This window comes from Hylobates moloch, unplaced genomic scaffold (genome assembly GCF_009828535.3).
Source record: "Hylobates moloch isolate HMO894 unplaced genomic scaffold, HMol_V3 SCAFFOLD_1, whole genome shotgun sequence".
Classification (NCBI taxonomy): domain Eukaryota; kingdom Metazoa; phylum Chordata; class Mammalia; order Primates; family Hylobatidae; genus Hylobates; species Hylobates moloch.
This window is the reverse complement of record NW_026652276.1, coordinates 7,965,500-7,984,699: the sequence shown is the minus strand read 5'-3', so window position 1 is coordinate 7,984,699 and position 19,200 is coordinate 7,965,500. Positions and strand designations below refer to the sequence as shown.

Genomic DNA, 19,200 nt, shown 5'->3' with positions numbered 1-19,200 from the left:
TGTCTAGAACCACAGGGAAGCATTGAAAGCCGATCTGAGTGGGAAGGTGAGGTGGGCAAAACCTGGCCAGGAAAGGGCTGGCCCCAGGATTTTAATACCCACTTTGGTGTTCTGGGCTCTACTCACAGCTCCTGGAAAAGTGGATCTTGTCAGAGAAAGAGTGGGAGCGGAAAAAGGCCATGAGCCTCCATCTCTATCTCATGCGGATCTATGTCCACAGCACTGCTGTCTGTGTGAGTCCGGGAGTCCCCAGCCCCCAGCCTGCTGCTCTGACGTGCACAGACAAATTCCTGTCTCTATCTGGAAAATGAGGGAACATTTATGAAATCAAGTTCTGTCCGCAAAGGGTCCCCTGGGAGAGGCTGTGATGACCTAGTGCCCTGGGCTGGGTCAGGGAGGGAGAGGGTGGGATTGTGGTTGGCAGAGCTCCAGGCTTTGTGGGGCCTGTGGCTTCTGTAGTGGTGAGAACCCTTTCTAAGAAAAAAGATACATAATTATGAACCCCACATTGGCTAGGAAAATGAATATTTACTTTGAGAAAGTCAAGTGCTGCAAAATCATAAATTTTGCAAAGCTTGACAAGTACCACAACCCTTACAATGCCTAGAACGATGTAGTGTTTTTACTGATTGACCATCTGACACAGCCTGATGAGACTTAATTGTCTACATTTTTTGGCTCCATGCCGTTTGACTCTCTTGTCCTCAGGATGGCTGTGGCAGGAGGACAATGGAGTCAGGGTCTGGGGTGCAGGGATGGGCGTCTGGTCTTGGGAGGTGCAGGGAGAGAAGTGGGCTGGGCAGGACCCTAGTCCTGGGCACCTGGATGGAGGTGGGGATGAAGGTTCAGCAAAACGAGGCAGGGGCCAAGACCAACATTCAGTAACATGTGAGGCCAGAGGCTGTGTGGCGGGCTTCACCTGGGCTCTCATGACATTCCCTGCAAGAGGAGGTGCCATCATCATTTCTACTGTGCAGACAGGAAACATGAGACCGAGAGGCAGAGTACCCTGCCTGGGCCGCTCAGCTAGTGAGCAGGAAGCTCTGATTTGATCCCCAGGGTTCGTTACAGGAACAACTGGGCCCAAGTTCAGAGCTGTGAACTGAGCAGAGCTGTGAACTGAGCAGAGCTGTGAACTGAGCAGAGCTGAGTCAGAGGGAGTCCTGAGCTGGGGTCCACAGATCCAGGCTGCTCAGCGTCCAGGGGCCCAGCTGTGGGCAGGGGAGGCTGATGCTTGGGCAGGGAACAGACAGTGGCACCCTCCCCTTCCCCAAATGGGTGTTTCAGAGCAGGGTTTGCCCTATCAAATCACCCTTTACGCTGCCCCTGGGCAGCCCCAGGTGTGCATGAGAGCACAGAGGTGTGAGCCCCGTGGTCTCCTGCCCCTCAGATCCACCTAAAGCCGGGGCAGTTTGGCACAATGGTAGGACTCATCGCCCCATGCACCTGTGATGCCCATCAAAGAACCCGCATGGCCTCAGTGAATGTCCTGTCCAGCCTGCTAGATCTTCACGGTATGAAAGGGCAGGACATGAGGACCAGCTCCTCTGGGAGAGAGAGAGGGGCTGACTCCAGGAGTGTGGGCTGCAGCCTGCCCTGGAGGGAAGGATGGCCTCTGTGCAGGCAGGCATGGAGACAAACGCAGGTGACCATCAGAGGGAGCAGTGAGCGGAGAGTTCACCAACAGGCCATGGAAGCTTCCAGAAGGAGAGGTTCATTAGCCCAGATTGACCCATGGAGGGCAAGTGCTGGACACTGAGGGCCTGGCTGGGAGAAAGTCAGCTCCCAGATGCCAAGCATGTGACAGAGCTGGCCAGAGCTGAATTCAAGGGAGAGCAGGCCTCTGAGCTGGGCGGAGAGGTGGTGCGGGCAGAGGCCGCCACAGGGAAGGACCAGGGAGAGCAAAGGTCAGAACGCCTGGGACGTTCACATGCTGGAGGGTGGCTCAGGCCTGCAAAGCCAGGGCAGGAGGTAGCCACGAAGTAGGGGTGGCCAGGCCCTTTGTCCCTGCTGGTCATTTCTGAAGTTGTATTCCCGACAGCAAGCCAGACCTGCTCCTTGTGGGGCTCTTCCAAGGAGAAGGAGCTTGAGAAATGTAAGGAGGACCTCCAGAGCACAGACGTGGAGAAGATCTTCTGTGCATCCTCCAGAATCGCCAAGGTGACAGCCGGGGAGCCTGCCTGGGCTGCCAGGCTGGTCTCAGGGCCCTTGGCCGTCTCTCAGGGAGGGAGGTCTTCCTGGGCTGGCCTCACAACCCAAGTTTTCTGGGGTCTCGGCTTCCATGGCCTTTGGCCCAACTCCTGCCCTCTGTGTTGAAAGGGCCTGCAGTATGTCAGGTCCCTACTTTGTCTCTGGCACACAGTAGGTGCTTAATCTGCTTTGCTGTCTTCCCCCTGTCCCTGTGATGTGCCACACTGAGTGCTGAAAGGGCCATGGGAATGATCTGGACAGGCCCTGCACGTGGTGTGGGCATGTGGGCAGGCTTATGGCACAGTGATGAATGGAAGTGCCTGGAGCCACCCAAACAGGGGCTGGGGACTTCAGGAGACCAGCCCCTTCTGGCTCAGCCCAGGAGGAGGCCATGGCCGTGGTCTGAGAGAGGATGGGAGCCTGGAGTGGGGCCACGGGGTGGGACAGGGGAGGAGGGAGTGTCAGCAGTCATGGAGTGGCAGGGGAGGGCAGGGGAGTCACCCGCTCTGCTCCTAGGTGGTCTGCATGGAGTTTAGCTGCGATGAGGTGGTCTCGCTCATCCAGAAGCTCTGTGAGAACATTGGGGCCATGAACCTGCAGCACGACAAGGCCTCTGTCACCTGGATAGCCTCCTTCCTCCAGATGCGGGCCAAGGAGCTGGAAGACAAGGTGGCAGAGCCGCGGCAGGGCCACCAGAGAGAGGGGCTGGGGCTGCCTGGTGTGCCCCGATGAGAGGGAAGGACGAGGGCCTCACCAGCACTCGCTGAGAATGCCTCCCCCAACCCCTGGCTGCTAATGAGGAGGAGGAAACAGAGTTTCAGAGCTAGAAAGAAGCGTGGTGAAGGTAGCCTGGTTAGTTAAGCGCTCGCTGACCTGGAGATCCAGGCTCTCCTCCCCGGAGCACACCACCTCCTGCACTGAAAGCCTGGGAAAATGAGTTTGAGGCAGAGACCAGAGGATGCACTAGAGAGGGTGCTGGGCGTTTAACCTGCCCATTGTCCGACTGGGCCAGAGCCCTTGGACCAGGGGCATGTCATGGGGTTACTGCAGGAGGCCACGGGGGCCTGGGCTGCCCCCCGGTGATGCCCCATCCCTACCTAGGTGGCCGAGATCCTGAGCGTCATCCTGGTGCACCTGCCAGTGGTGGACCACCCAGAGGTGCGGCGCCTTCTCATTGAAGGCATCCTGCTGCTGGCGCACCACCACCAGGAGACCATCCTGACGTCACTCCTGAGGCAGCCGCTGCCCATGGAGAGGTGGGTGCCCTGGAGGAGGTGGCCCCGGCCTCCTGTGCCATTTGACCATGCCCAACTCACCACCCCGATGTGTCCCAGAAGCCTGGAGCCTCAGGCAGTACCTTGCCCCACCCTGAAGGAGTTCGAAGCCCTCTACCTGTACCTCCTGCAGGAGGTGCCAGCCTCTGATGAGCCACTGACAGAGCCCAGGCTTGTAGAACTTCGCTACGTGGAGCTGGAATCTGGACCCGTAGCTCCCCACATGCCCGGGACAGTGTCTGTGGAGTTCATTCTCTCCCAGAGTGGCCCTTTCCTTCCCTGCAAACAGAGCTCCAGCAGATCGCCTGCAGGATGTGGCTCCAAGGCCTGAGCAAGCCCTGGAGATATTCCAGGCTGTCCCTATTTCTTTCAAAATGTGTCCTAAGAGGGGAAAAGACTTGTCCCAGTCTCCAAGGGGAGAATGGCCCAACCTCCAGCCCCGGAGGTGGCCATGAGTGATGGCAGAGCGACCCCATCTTTATTGCTGTTTCTCTGCAAACAGTGCAAAGCTCCTGTGTGTGCTACAGCAATGATGGCACAGGCAGCTGGGCATGGTCTGCCCACATGTGGGGAGTCTGTTTGGGGTGGTACCAGAATTCATCTGGGAGGAGCCAGAAAGAGCTAGCCAGTCATCCCCAGAGCAGTGGAGCCTGTGCTGGTGCAGGGAGGTGAGGAGATGTCAGGCTAAATAAGAGGCTTGGAACAGAGAAAAGAGTTTTAAAAACAGGCCCTGGCTCCAGAGCCACAAGGGCTGACCTGCCCGAAATGCAGGCATGGCTCCACCGTGGAGCTGCTTCTCACAAGGGCAGCCCTGCCGTGGGTCCAGCTGGGAGGGTGGTGCAGGTTTCATGATTTAATGAGGCTCAGTGGTTCATGGGGCAGTGCTGGGTGAGGGTAAGGGGAATGTGCAGTGCAGCCCTGGGTCAGGCTGCCGTACTTGGTGGCCAGCCACGTCACACTGGCTTTCACTTAGTTTGCCGAAATCTGTATTGGTTTGCTATTGCTGCATAACAAATTACCACCCACTTAGAAGCTTTGAACAACATCCATGGATTAACTCACAGTTTCCATGGTTCAGGAGTCAAGGCATGGGTTAGCTGGGCTTTCTGTTCAGGGTCTCACAAGCCTGTGATGAGGGTGTCAGCTGGGCTGCATTCCAGAGCCTGGGTTGTCTTCCAGGAGTGTGTCATTGTTGGTAGTTGTTTCTTGCCATTGTAGGACTGAGGTGCCCCTTCTTGTTTCCTTGTGCCCCATGGCTTCTTTGCAGTGGGTGCTGATGAGTGCACTCTGCCCCCTCTCCATTTATTCCTGCCCCAAGGCCCCCAGGCACATCTCCCCTCAAACCCAAACTCACCACCGTGCTCTTGTGCATTTGGTTTTGTGGGTTCCAATCTTCAGTTTATACATCTCTTTGTTCAACTTAACCTTGTTAAATTATATTTAGACTTGTTAGACTCACATTAGCCTTTTAGAACCTCCCAGATGCCCCGCTCTCTGTGCCTCTGTACCTATCCTGGGGGACTTCCCTTCTCAGCAGGGCCATGGGCTTGGACTTGGAAACCAGGAAGGCCTTTTCCAACTGTAGTTTAGTAGGTGGCCTAACTGCTGCAAGCCTCACTTCCCTCTTCTGTGGAATAGGGAGACAAAATACCTTCCTCAAAGATGTGTTGGGAGGGTTAGGTGATACAATACCAGAAAGCTGCCGACAGCCAACCTGATGCAAATCGGGCACTAGGAGGTATTTTTGGACATGTCCATACAGTCATCAAGCAGGTGGGGGTCTCTGTGGTCATCTTGCAGTGGAACTGGGGCTTCCGCGGGGGCCATGGCTTTCCCAAAGGTACCGTGAGCCCGTGCAGAGAAAGGGGGTTGAGTGTAGCGTCAGGGTCCTGGGTTCTAAGCATGCAAATTTTGGCGGCTCCCTCCACCTCCCTGAGATTCAGTCCCCAGAGTCCAACCCCTACTTAGGGGGCTGCCAAGGGGTTGAAAGGGATTCTTACCTGCCAGGGCACATGCCAGGAAACTCACAGTCCTTGTGCCCTGACTTTGGTTAGCCACCTGGCAGAGGTGTGGCTGGCAGTGTCGGAGAACGTGCCCTTCGCCCGGACCATGCTTCACAGCCTGATGGGCCGGCTGCAGTCACAGCTCAGCCCCAGAGTCAGTGCCACTTCCAAGGCTGACATCTGGCGCCTGGCTGCGGTGGACCCCCTGATGGTGAGTTGCAGGCGCAGGCCCCAAGGCTCCTCAGGGGTCTCTGGGTAGGAGCCCGATGCCCTGGACCTTCTCTCTGCAGACCCTGTGCACCATCCACCTTCTCATTCAGAAGCTGGATGAGAATGACAAGCTCCCGGACTTCCTCCCTGACCTCATCTACACCCTCCTGCTGCAGCTTGGCAGCAGCCACCGACCAGAGGCCTCCCCACCGGTCTTGAAGATGTGGAAGCTGGTCCACACCACTCTTCTGCCCGAGGAGATGAACCTACAAAGGTGCTCTCGAGGGTGGTGTGTGCAAAGCAGCAGGCCTGGGCTGGGTGTAGCCATGGGCTGCCCCTTAGTTGCCAGTGGACTCCACTGAGGGGCCCTCTGTCTCCTCCTGGTGGGAGCTGATCTTACTCAAGATGCCGTTCTCATGTGTGTCAAGCACGGCGTGGTTTTCAGAGCTTGCAGATCCACTCCCTCCCTGGACCTTTCCCTCAGTCCCTTGGGATGGGCCTGGCAGGCACTGGGGCCCCACTTCACTGATTGCAGCAGCCTCCCCAGGCCATGCGCTCCCAGCAGGGCAGCACATCACAAGCTCCCACCCCCCTTCAGGGTCACTATCAAGTCCATGCAGCTCTTGTTCAAGAGAGTCAAGAGCCAGCACCTGGCGCGTGCCCTGGATGATCAGGCAGTGTGGGACCTCCTGCAGGACGGCGGGACATTCCTGGAGGGTGTGAGCCTGCTGGCCAGGTGGGCCCTGGCTCCCACAGGGTGGCAGGGGGACCTGCAGAGGCACCTCCTTGCTGGATGGAAGGGCTCCTTGCGAGGACATGGTCCGGTCATGGCTGAATGCCTTCTTTCTGGGGGAACTGCCACGCCAACCTGTGACTCTAGGTTGGCAGTGGTGTGCAAGACAATGAGAACCTCTTATTCGAACTATCTTCCTGCTCAGAGCAGATATGAGGGCAGAGAGGAGGGGCTTGCCCCCAGGGCTACACAGGGATCCTTGTCACTCCGGAACCGCCCTCACTCTAGTCCCCTTTGTAAAAAGGAGATAGACATTGACTGATTCACTGACAACCTCAACCAAGTCCCCAGGAAGAGGAGGGAGAAGCCCAGAGATGTTAGGACATCTGTCCAGGGTTATCCTGCCAGCAGGGTCCAGGCACCGGTGTGGCCCTGCCCAGCTCTTGGCAAACGTCAGGCAGGGGCGGGGCCGCCTCCACGACCTGGCACCGTGTCTCCTCTGCAGGCTGTGCATGCAGCACGTGGAGGGCCACAGGCAGAGGCTGGCCGAGCTGGTGCTCAGGGGCATGGACTCAGAAGTCCCGAGCTGCCGCATCAGCAGCACAGCGGTCTGCGTGGAAGTGAGGCACCGGGTGCGGGCGGGGTGCAAGCGGAGGGGATGGGGTCCCTGGATTCTTCTGGGGATGGCTCGTCTCCAAGGCACGGGAGTCGGGGGGACAGGCGAGCGCCCCTCCTCTGAGTGCCCATTCTCTCATCTGCTCCTTCATTCATTCATCACATGAGTAGTGCAGGGCAGGCCTTGCTGGAGAGACAGGCTGAGCCCTGCAGCATTGCAGCTAACTGATGTGTGACCAGGCAAGTACAGTGACCCAGGGGACCCAGGGAGGGCACCTGGGTTCTCGCTGGGGCAGGCTTCCTGCAGGAGGACTCAGAGAGGCCAAGGGGCTTTGCTAGGTGGGAAGGCAGGGCCCAGCGACCCTATCTCAGAGCGAGTGTTGGAGCGTCCGGAGGGCAATGATGCCCAATGCACCCTAGGAACCAACCACAGCCCGGGCCAGAGGCCGGCCAGCATTTTCTGTAAAGGACTGCATGGTAAATTTTTGGCTTTGTGGCCAACTCGGCTGTAGCAGGAAAACAGCCACAGCCAATACGTCAACCAGTGGGCATGACAGTGTCAACAAAACCTTATTGATGGACACTGGAATTTAAACTTCATGGAATTTTCATGTGTCATAAAATTTTCTTTTCTATATTTCTTTTCCCCAACACTTAAAAATGGGAAAATGAGTTTTGGCAGTGGGCTGTACAAAAGCTCCTGGAAGTACAAGACCAGTCCGGGAGGTACTCATCAAGCTTTTGTAGGTTCTTCAGGCCCCTCCCTGTGTTCAGGCCTCTGTAAATCTTCAAAATGAGGATGGGAAGGAGAAGTGCTCCCTCGTTGTCTTACCCAGGACCTGGCCTTTGATGTGTCTCAGTTTAGAATTTTCAGTGGCTGGAAGCCACACAGGGCCAGGCCCAGGTGCTGGAATCTGGGGGCCTGGTTAAGAGCCTCTGCTCAGTTGCGGATTGGCTGGAGATGAAGTTACTTAGCGTCTCTGAGCTTCAAGCTCTCCATCTGCCCAATTGGGGAAAGCAGTGCCTTCTTTTCAGGGCTTTGGTGAGAGCTAAATGAGATAGACCGTGTACGCATTGCTTGCTTGGGAGGTAAGTGCTCATTAAATGCTAGCTAATTATGGCTGTTTAAAAATTAGGTTCAGCTTTTTTGGTTCCATATGAATTTTAAAATAATTTTTTTCTAATTCTGTGAAGAATGTCAATGGTAGTTTAATGGGAATAGCATTGAATCTATACATTACCTTGGGCAGTATGATCATTTGCATGATACTGATTCTTCCTATTCACGAGCACGGAATATTTTTCCATTTGTTTGTGGCCTCTCTGGTTTCTTTGAGCAGAGGTTTGTAGTTCTCCTTTGAAGAGGCCCCTCACTTCCCTTGTTAACTGTATTCCTAGGTATTTTATTCTCTTTGTAGCAATTGTGAATGGGAGTTCATTCATGATTTGGCTCTCTGCTTGCCTGTTGTTAGTGTATAGGAATGCTTGTGACTTCTGCAGATTGATTTTGTATCCTGAGACTTTGTTGAAGTTGTTTATCAGCTTAAGAAGTTTTTGGGCTAAGACAATGGGGTTTTCTAGATATAGGATCATGTCATCTGCAAACAAAGACATTTTTACTTCCTCCCTTCCTATTTGAATACCCTTTATTTCTTTCTCTTGTCTGATTGCCCTGGCCAGAACTTCCAATACTATGTTGAATAGGAGTGATGGGAGAGGGCATCCTTGTCTTGTGCCGGTTTTCAAAGGGAATGCTTCCAGCTTTTGCCCATTAGGTATGATATTGGCTGTGGGTTTGTCATAAATGGCTCTTATTATTTTGAGGTACTTCAATACCTAGTTTGTTGGGAGTTTTTAACATGAAGGGATGTTGAATTTTATTGAAGGCCTTTTCTGCACCTATTGAGATAATCATGTGGTTTTGTCTTTAGGTCTGTTTATGTGATGAATTACGTTTATTGATTTACATATGTTGAACTAGCCTTGCATCCCGGGAATGAAGCCTACTTGATCGTGGTGGATGAGCTTTTTGATATGCTGCTGGATTCAGTTTGCCAGTATTTTATTGAGAATTTTTGCATCGATGTTCATCAGGGATATTGGCCTGAAGTTTTCTTTTGTTGTTGTATCTCTGCCTGGTTTTGGTATCAGGATGATGCTGACCTCACAGAATGAGTTAGGGAGGTGTCCTTCCTTTTCGATGGTTTGGAATAGTTTCAGAAGAAATGGTATAAACTCCTCTTTGTATTTCTTTTTCTTTTCTTTCTTTCTTTTTTTTTTTTTTTAGACAGGGTCTTGCTCTGTCGCTAGGCTGGAGTGCAATGGCGTGATCTCAGCTCACTGCAACCTCCACCTCCCGGGTTCAAGCGATTCTCCTGCCTCAACCTTTTGAGTAGCTGGGACTATAGGCGTGCACCACCACACACAGCTAATTTTTGTTTCTTTAAGTAGAGACAGGGTTTCACCATGTTGGCCAGGATGGTCTCGATCTCTTGACCTTGTGATTCACCCGCCTTGGCCTCCCAAAGTGCTGGGATTACAGGCGTGAGCCACCGCACCCGACCACCTCTTTGTATTTCTTGTAGAATTCAGCCTGTATAGCCAAGACAATTCTAAGCAAAAAGAACAAAGCTGGAGGCATCACCCTACTGGACTTCAAACTATACTATAAGGCTACAGTAACCAAAACAGCATGGTACTGGTACAAAAACAGACACATAGACCAATGGAACAGAATAGAGAACTCAGAAATAAGATTGCACATCTACAGCCAACTGATCTTGGACAAACCTGATAAAAACAAGCAATAGGGAAAGGATTCCATATTTAAAAAATAGTGCTGGGAGAACTGGCTATCCATTTGCAGAAAATTGAAACTGGACCCCTTTCTCACACATTATGCAAAAATTAACTCAAGATGGACTAAAGACTTAAATGTAAAACCCAAAACTATAAAAACCCTAGAAGAAAATCTAGGCAATACCATTCAGGACGTGGGCATGGACAAACATTTTATGATAAAATCACCAAAAACAATTGCAACAAAAGCAAAAATTGACAATTGGGATCTAATTAAATTAAGGAGCTTCTGCACAGCAAAAGAGACTATCATCAGAGTGAATAGGCAACCTACAGAGTTGGAGAAAATCTTTGCAATTTATCCATTCAAAAAAGATCTAATATCCAGAATCTACAAGGAACTCAACAAATTTACAAGAAAAAAACAATCCTATTAAAAAGTGTGCAGACCCTTCTCAAAGAAGACATTCATGCAGCCAATAAACATATGAAAAAAGCTAAATATCACTGATCATTAGGTAAATGCAAATCAAAACCACAATGAGATACCATATCATGCCAGTCAGAATGGCCATTATTAAAAAGTCAAGAAACAACAGATGCTGGCAAGGTTGCAGAGAAATAGGAACGCTTTTACACTGTTGGTGGGAATGTAAATTAGTTCAACCATTATGGAAGATGGTGGGGTGATTCCTCAAAGATCTAGAACCAGAAATACCATTTGACCCAGCAATCCCATTACTGGGCATATACCCAAAGGAATATAAATCATTCTATTACAAAGATACATGCATGCGTATGTTCACTGCAGCACTATTCACAATAGCAAAGACATGGAATCAACCCAAATGCCCATCAATGATACACTGGATAAAGAAAATGTGGTACATATACACCATGGAATACTCTGCATCCATAAAAAGGAATGAGATCATGTCCTTTGCAGGGACATGGATGAAGCTGGAAGTCATTATCCTCAGCAAACTAATGCAGGAACAGAAAACCAAACACTGCATGTTCTCACTTATAAGTGGGAGCTGAACAATGAGATCACATGGACACAGGGAGAGGACCAGCACACACTGGGGCCTGTTGGGAGTGGGGTGGGGGAAGAGAGAGTATTAGGAAAAATAGCTAATGCATGCTGGGCTTAATACCTCGGCGATGGGTCGATAGGTGCAGCAAACCACTATGACACATGTCTACCTAAGTAACAAACTTGCACTTCCTGCACATGTACCCCAGAACTAAAAATAAAAATTAAAAAAAAGAAAAAAAATTAGGTTCAGCTTTTAAGAAGCAAGCTATTTAAATTCTTCAAATTCGATAGGGGTGGATTATAAATGATTTTTTTATTATTATTATACTTTAAGTTTTAGGGTACATGTGCACAATGTGCAGGTTTGTTACTTATGTATACATGTGCCATGTTGGTGTACTGCACCCATTAACTTGTCATTTAGCATTAGGTATATCTCCCGATGCTATCCCTCCCCCCTCCCCCCACCCCACAACAGTCCCCGGTGTGTGATGTTCCCCTTCCTGTGTCCATGTGTTCTCATTGTTCAATTCCCACCTTAATGCTTGCTGACAATAGTGTGGGGGCTTTACTCTTCAGGAATTTTCCCTGAAGAGCATTTAAAATAGGCTGTGATAGTCGTATTCACTGCTCTACCTGGCCCTGAATAGTTGCTCAGTATATGTTTAAATGAATGGAAGTGCTGTAGGAAGCTCCTGTGATTGCTGATGTTGGTGTCTGGGACAGGCTGGAGGTGGATTGAGGTGGAGACAAAACATTTGGAAGCTTAGAGCAATTGCACCTAATGGGGGTTTAAGGAACTAGATGTGGGAACAGTCAATAGATGCTCACTTCTCCTGTCCCTGGACTCACCAATTTGGTGTTTAGTTTTCTTTTCAGGCCTCTTTCAAACATACTCAGGTGCTTGCATGCACACATGTACACACGGGTACACACATGCATGCACACACACACATATACCAGTGAGGTTTTGGCACTTGAAGTACTAGGCCAATAGTAATTCTCCTGAAAGAGAAATTCATGTTTTTTGTGCATTTCTGTTCAGATGCAGGTGGGCGTGGCTCTTGCATTTGGCAGTGACTATTATGTTACCTGAAAAAATAAATGACGAATTAATATATATATATGTAACACTTATCTAGCATTCCCCCCATATTTCCTTATTAAATCCCCACACAGACCCTGAGGCAGGTACTAGCATCACCCCCTTTTTATAGAGAGGAAACGGAGGCTCTCAGAGCCCCTCCCCTCCTGTTCACAGAGCCACCAATCTGCATTACCTTTCCTCCCACGCCCCAGCTTGCTGCTGAGAAATGAGCCCGCCCTGGGGATAACTGCCCAATGTCCTCCCTTCCAGCTCATGAGCGACCCAGTTCTGTACCAGGAGAAGCTGCTGAAGTCAGCAGTGTTGCTGCTGGAGAAGGGTGCTGACCAGGAGGAGGACGAAACCCTGCGGGTGCTGTCCCTGCGCGCCCTTGGCAACATGGCCCTGGGCGCCCCCAAGAAGGTACTGCGCCCGGCCCTGGGCCCAGGTCCCGGGAGCTGAGGGTGCAGGCCGGGTGCCCCGGTCAGCCTGGGAGGGAGGGTGCAGGCTGAGGGCTGCCCATGCCCCTCCAGGTAAAGCAGTACCGGAAGGTCTTGCTGGAGAAGTGCCTGGGCCCCCTGAGGGAGCCCGTGAGCATCAGCGTGGCTGCCGAGGGCATGGAGGCCCTGACCAAGATCCTGGCTGAGCTGCGAGAAGGGGATGTGGGGTCCTCTTTCGACGCCATGTCTGAACAGTGCAGGATCTTCTTCGACAACGTGAGTCCAATGAGAGCCTCCCTGAGCTTGCTCAGTGAAGGAGTGGGCACTTCTCAGACCCTAAGGAAGAGATGGGCTCTAAAGCAGAAAGAGCTGAGGCTCCTGCTGGGTGCCAGTGTAGCAACTGGCTGATCATGGGATCTTGTGAAATAAAAGGTATTCTTCTAAGTTCCAGAGAATCAGTGTTGTCAAGTGAGGGCTCCTGGGCCTCTGCAGCCCTGCTAAGAGGGAAGGGTGTCCCCCTTTTATTCCTTGCACCTACAAATACCCCCAGGGCACCTGCGTCACTCTGGGCCTCTGCTAGGCAGGGCTGTGCACTCAGATCCCGCACAAGCCCTAACCCAGGGAAGAGGCAGGCACAAAGACCAGAGCAACGCCCAACCCCTTGAAGGCTATGTGATCCCTGCCGAAGGAGAGACTCCACCCTGGCGGAATGATCCAGAAGGCTCTGCAGGGGCCAAGGCATTGGGTGCTCCTTGGAGAATGGCTGGGGTTTGGCTGGGCTTCCTGCTGCCTGCATGTCAGCCCGTGTCCATCCTGGCCGCAGGAGAGTGAACTGCTGCGTCTGAAAGCCTTCATCCTCTTTGGAAAGCTGGCAAGGGTGGTCGGGATGTCCAAGAAGCATTTCTTCAAAGGGGAGGTGAAGAAGGCCTGGATCCCCCTCATGCTGCACTCCCAGGACCCCTGTTCCAACGCAGCCCAAGTAAGACATCCTGGGCTTTGTGTCCCGGTCTGGGGCCCGCTGTCCCCCAAGGCAACAGGTCCTTGGGTCTGCTGGCTCGGTGAGCTGCAAGGTTTTCTCCGCCTCAGTCGGTTTTCTCTGAGATCCCAGAGGCCACGGCCTGCTCCCTGCTGTCCCCCATCCCTCACACAGGCTGAGGAGAGAGGCCATCCGAGATGACCTGCAAAGCCACCTCACTAAGCAGTCTCAGCCCCGTGTCGGGGGACATGGCGTGGCGGCTGCCTGTAGCCCTCCTCTGCCCAAACCCTTTCTTCTAGCAGATTCTGTAACTGGCAGGTCACTTTTGGGTATTAGGACTCAAAATACCCCAAAGTGGTCCTGTCCACTCCCTGCTCCCTGTGGGGCAGGCCCATGTTGGGATGGGAGCCAGCCTGGATTCTCCCTCTCCACGGCCCAGCTCCTCTGTTGCTCTGGGGCAGGAGGAGAGGGAGAGACAGATTTGTTGGTAAATGAGTCTTCTCATTTGAGCTGCTGCCTCTCAGGCTAACCCTGGCTGGCTGGGGACCTCAGGCTCCTCACTCCCTGCACGGCCCACGACCTTAACCGCCCTCTTCTCTCCCTAATCTCTTCTTACAGACTTGGGGGGTGGGGTCAGGAAGTGCGGAGGTGGCTGATTTGGGGAGGTTCTGCCCCCACCTAGTAAGCTTTGGGACGCAGCTGGCCCCACATGAAAGAAACGCAATGGTCATTTTCAGCAGGTGCCTTGGACCCCAGCTCTGGGGTCACAGGACAAGTCCTGTCACTGTGAGGGCAGCAGTTTCCAGGTGGGGTGGAACGGGTGGCCTGGGTGGCCCAGGTGGGATGGCCCAGGTGGCCCTTACAGGCAGTGAGGGGTATTGAGATGCACGCTCCCTAGACCTGGGCTTTGTACTCCCCACCCCAGCTTCCGGGCTCTGCCACACCATCCCTGGCCACCCTGGGCACAAGGTGTCACTGCCCAGAGGCTCCTTTTCCTTGCCAGTCCTCACCACCCTCTGTCTTCAGCCCACACTGTTCTTCCATGTTTTATCGACAACTGTCCAGTGGGGTGGTGGGGGGCTTCAGGGAAGGAACCAGGGTGCACCCAGCAAGGGTGACCGAGAGTGAGGAAAGGGCTACTGAGGCGGAAACATTTTGTCTTCCTGCCCTGCCGTCTCCAGAAGCTGTGGCCAGGCTTGGTCACAAGGCAGATGCTGGTGGACTGGGCCTGGGAGGTGAGGACTCGCGCCCAGTCTTGCCTGCTCAAGCCAGGCTCCTGCCTCTGATCCCATGGAGGGCTGGGTCCCAGGCAGGGCTGCTGAGGGCACGAAGGCGCTGGTGAGGGGGCGGGTGGGGCTGCATCTGCCCCCAAGGGGCTTTTTATAAATGCACATGCAGCCACGTTCAAGCTGGCAGGGGCCCAGGTCCCAGCTGGCCTCCCAGGAGCCACCAGCCCCGCCTTTCTTTGGCTTGGTGAGGCTTTTCTGGGGCTGCCCTCTGGCTTCCTGCCAGCCTCACCCCTCCGGGGAACCACCTAGCCCAGCTGATGCCTCTGCTGCCGTCCTGTGTCCCTGCAGGCCTGTATGGCTACCATGTTTCAGTGTGTGCAATTCTGGGGCTGGAAGTCCCTGGAGCATCCCTCAAGGCCAAATGATACCACTACTGATGACAAGATGACCATTTTCCAGACAACCTGGTGAGGAAGCCAAAGGGGAAATCAGCCTGTCCCAGGTGGCCACACGCTGGCTTGGAGCTGGGGGGTCGAGATTGCCACAGCTCTTTCTTGGGGCCCTATGTTTACCTTCCACACGTGCAATGTCGAGACCGAGACTGTGCAGCAGAAATAGAAGGCAAGCCATGTGCCTATTTCAGCTGTCTGATGTTTCTTTTAGTAGGCACATCCAGAGAAGTGCAGAGGTGAAACTAATTTTAATATATTTTATTTCACCCAAATAACTAAAGCATGATCATTTCAACATGTAATCAGTATAAAAACTATTATTGTGATATTTTACAATTTTTTGGGTACCATCTTAAAACCCAGGGGGCACTTTACCTTAATTCAGACCAGCCACACTTGAAGTGCTGCAGGGTTACACGTGGCTTGTGGCTACCATGTTGCACAGCACAGGTTCTCTGGTCAGATGGGATATGAAAAATATAACAGGTGGCCAGTGGTCCTTCACTTGCCAGCTACTCATCTGCTGTGTGACGCTGGGATGGGCGCTTGCCCTCTCTGATGCATCTTGGTGATGGGAACACTCTTGGTGAATGACAGCCCATTGTCAGGGTGTCATCCTCCAAAGCTGTGTGTACCACTTACTTTTTGCAGACTCAGAAAAAGCCGGCTGTTCTCTACAGCTTCTTGCTAGAAACAATGGCCTATGTGAAAAATAACTTGTCAAGAATCAGAATCGCTGCTTGCAACTTGGCAGGTGAGCAGAGAGACGTCTCCTGACTCAAGATGGACTTTGAAGGCCCTTGGTCCAGCCTGGGACTCCGGGAAGGGTGGATCATGAGTGGGAGGCATGTGGCAGAGCTGGGACCAGAGCTCAGGTCTAAGCCCTGCACTGTGCTTTCTATCCCGTTTCGATCTTGGCTTCCTCCTTGCCAATGTGGGCTCAACAAAAGCTTTCCTCAGTGTTCTCGTAAAGTAAAGCAAGTAAACCACAGAACGACTTGCCTGCTGACCTAATACTCGCGTGATGAGCATTTCTTTGGCTATCGTTTTAGGAATTATTATGAAGCAGATGTCTACACATTATCTGAAAAAGCTGGACTTCCCAGCATTACGGAATTGTGAGTAGTGGAGCGTGTTAGATGTTGAGTCCATCACTCCCCAACTCACTAGGGGAGCTTAGAGAAACTGCTTCAAGGGAAGAGCCAGAGGACCCTTTGCTGTGGGTTTTGGGGGGCGGGAGTGTAACCAGGGCAGAGAGAGATGAACCTGGGGAGGCCTTTCCAGGACGACAGCTGTTGATGGGTGGAGTCCCTTTCATTCCCTGGGCTGTTTCTCCCATTCATAGCTTCTTATGAAATGCTTTTGCCCTGATGCTGCTATCAGGTTCTGTGGGTGATTTCCATCCGTTAGGGTGGTCACTGAAGCCCTGAGAGCTGCGATGTCTGTGGAGACAGACCCACTTGCAGTCTTCTGCTTCCCCACACAGGAGCTTCCCCGTCTGCCCCTGCCCACCTTCTGCGGTCCTTGCCTGCCATCACTGCCGAGGGCATGCAGCACGTGGTCCTGACTGGGCGGAGCCTGAGCCTTCCCTCTTTGTGTTCCCTCTCAGCCCTCCAGGAACTACAGCTGGATCCGGATCCCGGGGTCAGGCGGGCAGCCCTGGAGACGCTCACAGTCTTGGATAGCTGTAGTCAGTACTGGCTTCTGGCTTCACCACAAGGAATGTCCTAGGTGGTCCAAACGTCCAAACGTAAGACGTAAACTGTCTTCTTAGTGCCAAATGCAAGCCCTTTTTAATGTAGTTTGTAAGAAGTTTAGTTTGTAGGAAAAACACTATTGTAAAATAACTAGTATCCTTCTCTTTCCTTCCGCTGAAATAAACCTCCACTGTCATTGGAGTACAGACTTGTGACTGTAAGGTGGTGACAGCCCGGAACCAAGACAATGAGGCAAAGGGAACTTTGGCCTTAATGAGCCACTTCATTTCTGATTTCCCCCCAACTACGTTTGTCTGACAGCCCCTTGGCCCAAAGGGTTGGAAACTAGCTTTGCGTCTTCACTCGTAGTTCATCCACACACATGCTGACAGTGTGCCTAAGGCCAGGCACTGTGCCAAGTGGCAAGGGGAGGCCTAGAGTGTCCCGTCGGTCTCCAGGGACTCTTTTCTTTTCTTTTTTTTTTTTTTAGATGGAGTCTTGCCCTGTTGCCCAGGCTGGAGTGCAGTGGCACGATCTCGGCTCATTGCAACCTCCGCCTCCTGGGTTCAAGTGATTCTCCTGCCTCAGCCTCCCGAGTAGCTGGGATTCCAGGTGTGCACCACCATGCCTGGCTAATTTTTGTATTTTTAGTAGAGATGGGGTTTCACCATGTTGGCCAGGCTGGTCTCAAACTCCTGACCTCGTGATCCGCCCACCTTGGCCTTCCAAAGTGTTGGGATTACAGGCGTGAGCCACCATGCCAGGCCAGGACCCTTCTTAAAGGGAAAGGCACGTAACCACAACACACATCAGAGGGAGGACTGCAGCCAGGGTGGAAGTGCTACAGTGGCACAGGAGGGTGGGTGTGCAAGTCTGGAGACAATAGATGGAGGAAGTGACATTTATTCCAGGCCCTTCCCTTTGTGACTTGAAGTTACCAAAGTAAGTTTGGACTGTTGCAACTGGAGCCCAATGAGGCCTGGAACAGAATTTGGCTGCTGGTCAAAACGGAGAAATTAGCCCCATGTCTAAGAACATGTAGGGGAAGACAGGGGCAGTGTGGGGAAGGCTTTCGCTATGCTCAGGCCATCAGAATAGTCTAGGTGTCCCCAGAGCAGGTAAACCAGGACTTCCAAACTGTTCCCAGTACAATGCCGAAGGAATTAACCATCCGGGGTCCCATCAATAGGAGAGAGCTGCTATGCTATCCAAAAACTAACCCGTGCTAAAGCCTTCTCTGGAATAGTGGTCTTCAAACTGTTTTGTGTCTCCCATGGAGCAAATGGTGAATTGATTTCCTGCCAAGTGATGAAGAGTATTGCTGCTAAACAAGCTTGAACACCACTGATGCAGTGGGGAGAGTGCACCATTCAGTACAGTACAAGGAGGCAGCTGTACATCTGTACAATTGGCTCTTCCTCCATGCCTGTGCAGAAGAAACATTTCCAGATGGTTTATAGACCTAAATGGAGAGAGCAAAATTGAAGACAGTACAGTATTTTTTGTATCTTGAGAGTATGGTAGTTTTTCTTTTAAAAGTAACAGCAGAAGCCAGAAAAAGGAGGAAGTTATCTGCCTTAGTATGTTTAGCGTTGCTAAAACAGAATACCCAAGGCTGGGTAATTTATACAGAAAAGGTTTGTTTAGCTCCCAATTCTGGTGGCTGGAAAGTCCAAGAGCATGGTGTTAGCATCTGCTCGGCTTCTGGTGAGGGCCTTGTGCTATCTCGAGACACAGTGGAAAAGCAGAAAGGCGAGTGGGCAGGTGCAAAGGCAACCTGCTCTCGCAGAGTGAGAACTCACTCCTTCAAGAGGGCATTCATCTATTCATGGGGTGTCCACTCCCATGACCCAAAAACCTGCCACTAGGCCCCACCCCCTAACAGTTACATTTGCAATGAAATTTCAAGACAAATGGCATCCAAACCATAGCATTGTGTTAAAATGTAACTCCCATACAATAAAATACCACAAAGTTAAATGACAAATGATAGATAGAAGTTAAAAACTGGATTGTTTCATATCATTGGATCCAGAATACATCTAAATCAGGAAAATAGAGGCAAATATAAAACTAGTGTCCTGAGGACATTTAAAAAACCAGGACTCCAGGAAGACATGCTCAACAAGTGATCAAGAGAAAGCAAACTGTGAAGCAACACATTTTACACCTGCCAGAGCTCAGACTGGCAATGATAATGTGGGGAAAAGGTACCTCTTATATTGCGGGACATCAGGCAAACTGGAGCAGCCATTTGGGAGAGCAATTTGGCAATAACTATGGAAGTTCAAGGCACACCCATCAGTGACCTGTAATTTGCCTCTAGGTGTGCGTGTGCCACAGAGAGTTGACACTTATGCACAAGGATCACGGGTGGGTTTTGCACCCGTCCGCAGACATCCAGGACAATAAACCACCTAGAGAACTCAAAATGAGATGCCCACATCTATCAGCTCTTG

The 19,200-nt window shown here is 52.1% G+C and overlaps 1 protein-coding gene across 1 annotated transcript in view; it reads left to right on the top strand.

Annotated features, from left to right (window-relative positions):
- Positions 1-16,775, top strand: part of MROH2A (maestro heat like repeat family member 2A) — a 52,178-nt gene extending 35,403 nt beyond the window's left edge. The window contains exons 27-42 of the mRNA XM_032753685.2: positions 129-233; positions 1,391-1,514; positions 2,042-2,160; positions 2,707-2,859; positions 3,292-3,446; positions 5,519-5,678; positions 5,758-5,951; positions 6,276-6,413; positions 6,916-7,030; positions 12,221-12,370; positions 12,481-12,663; positions 13,211-13,366; positions 14,941-15,062; positions 15,686-15,798; positions 16,097-16,162; positions 16,654-16,775. Coding sequence (XP_032609576.1) covers positions 129-233; positions 1,391-1,514; positions 2,042-2,160; positions 2,707-2,859; positions 3,292-3,446; positions 5,519-5,678; positions 5,758-5,951; positions 6,276-6,413; positions 6,916-7,030; positions 12,221-12,370; positions 12,481-12,663; positions 13,211-13,366; positions 14,941-15,062; positions 15,686-15,798; positions 16,097-16,162; positions 16,654-16,775 — 2,175 coding nt within the window. The remainder of the gene's footprint in view (positions 1-128; positions 234-1,390; positions 1,515-2,041; positions 2,161-2,706; positions 2,860-3,291; positions 3,447-5,518; positions 5,679-5,757; positions 5,952-6,275; positions 6,414-6,915; positions 7,031-12,220; positions 12,371-12,480; positions 12,664-13,210; positions 13,367-14,940; positions 15,063-15,685; positions 15,799-16,096; positions 16,163-16,653) is intronic.
- The last annotated feature ends 2,425 nt before the right edge of the window (positions 16,776-19,200 follow it).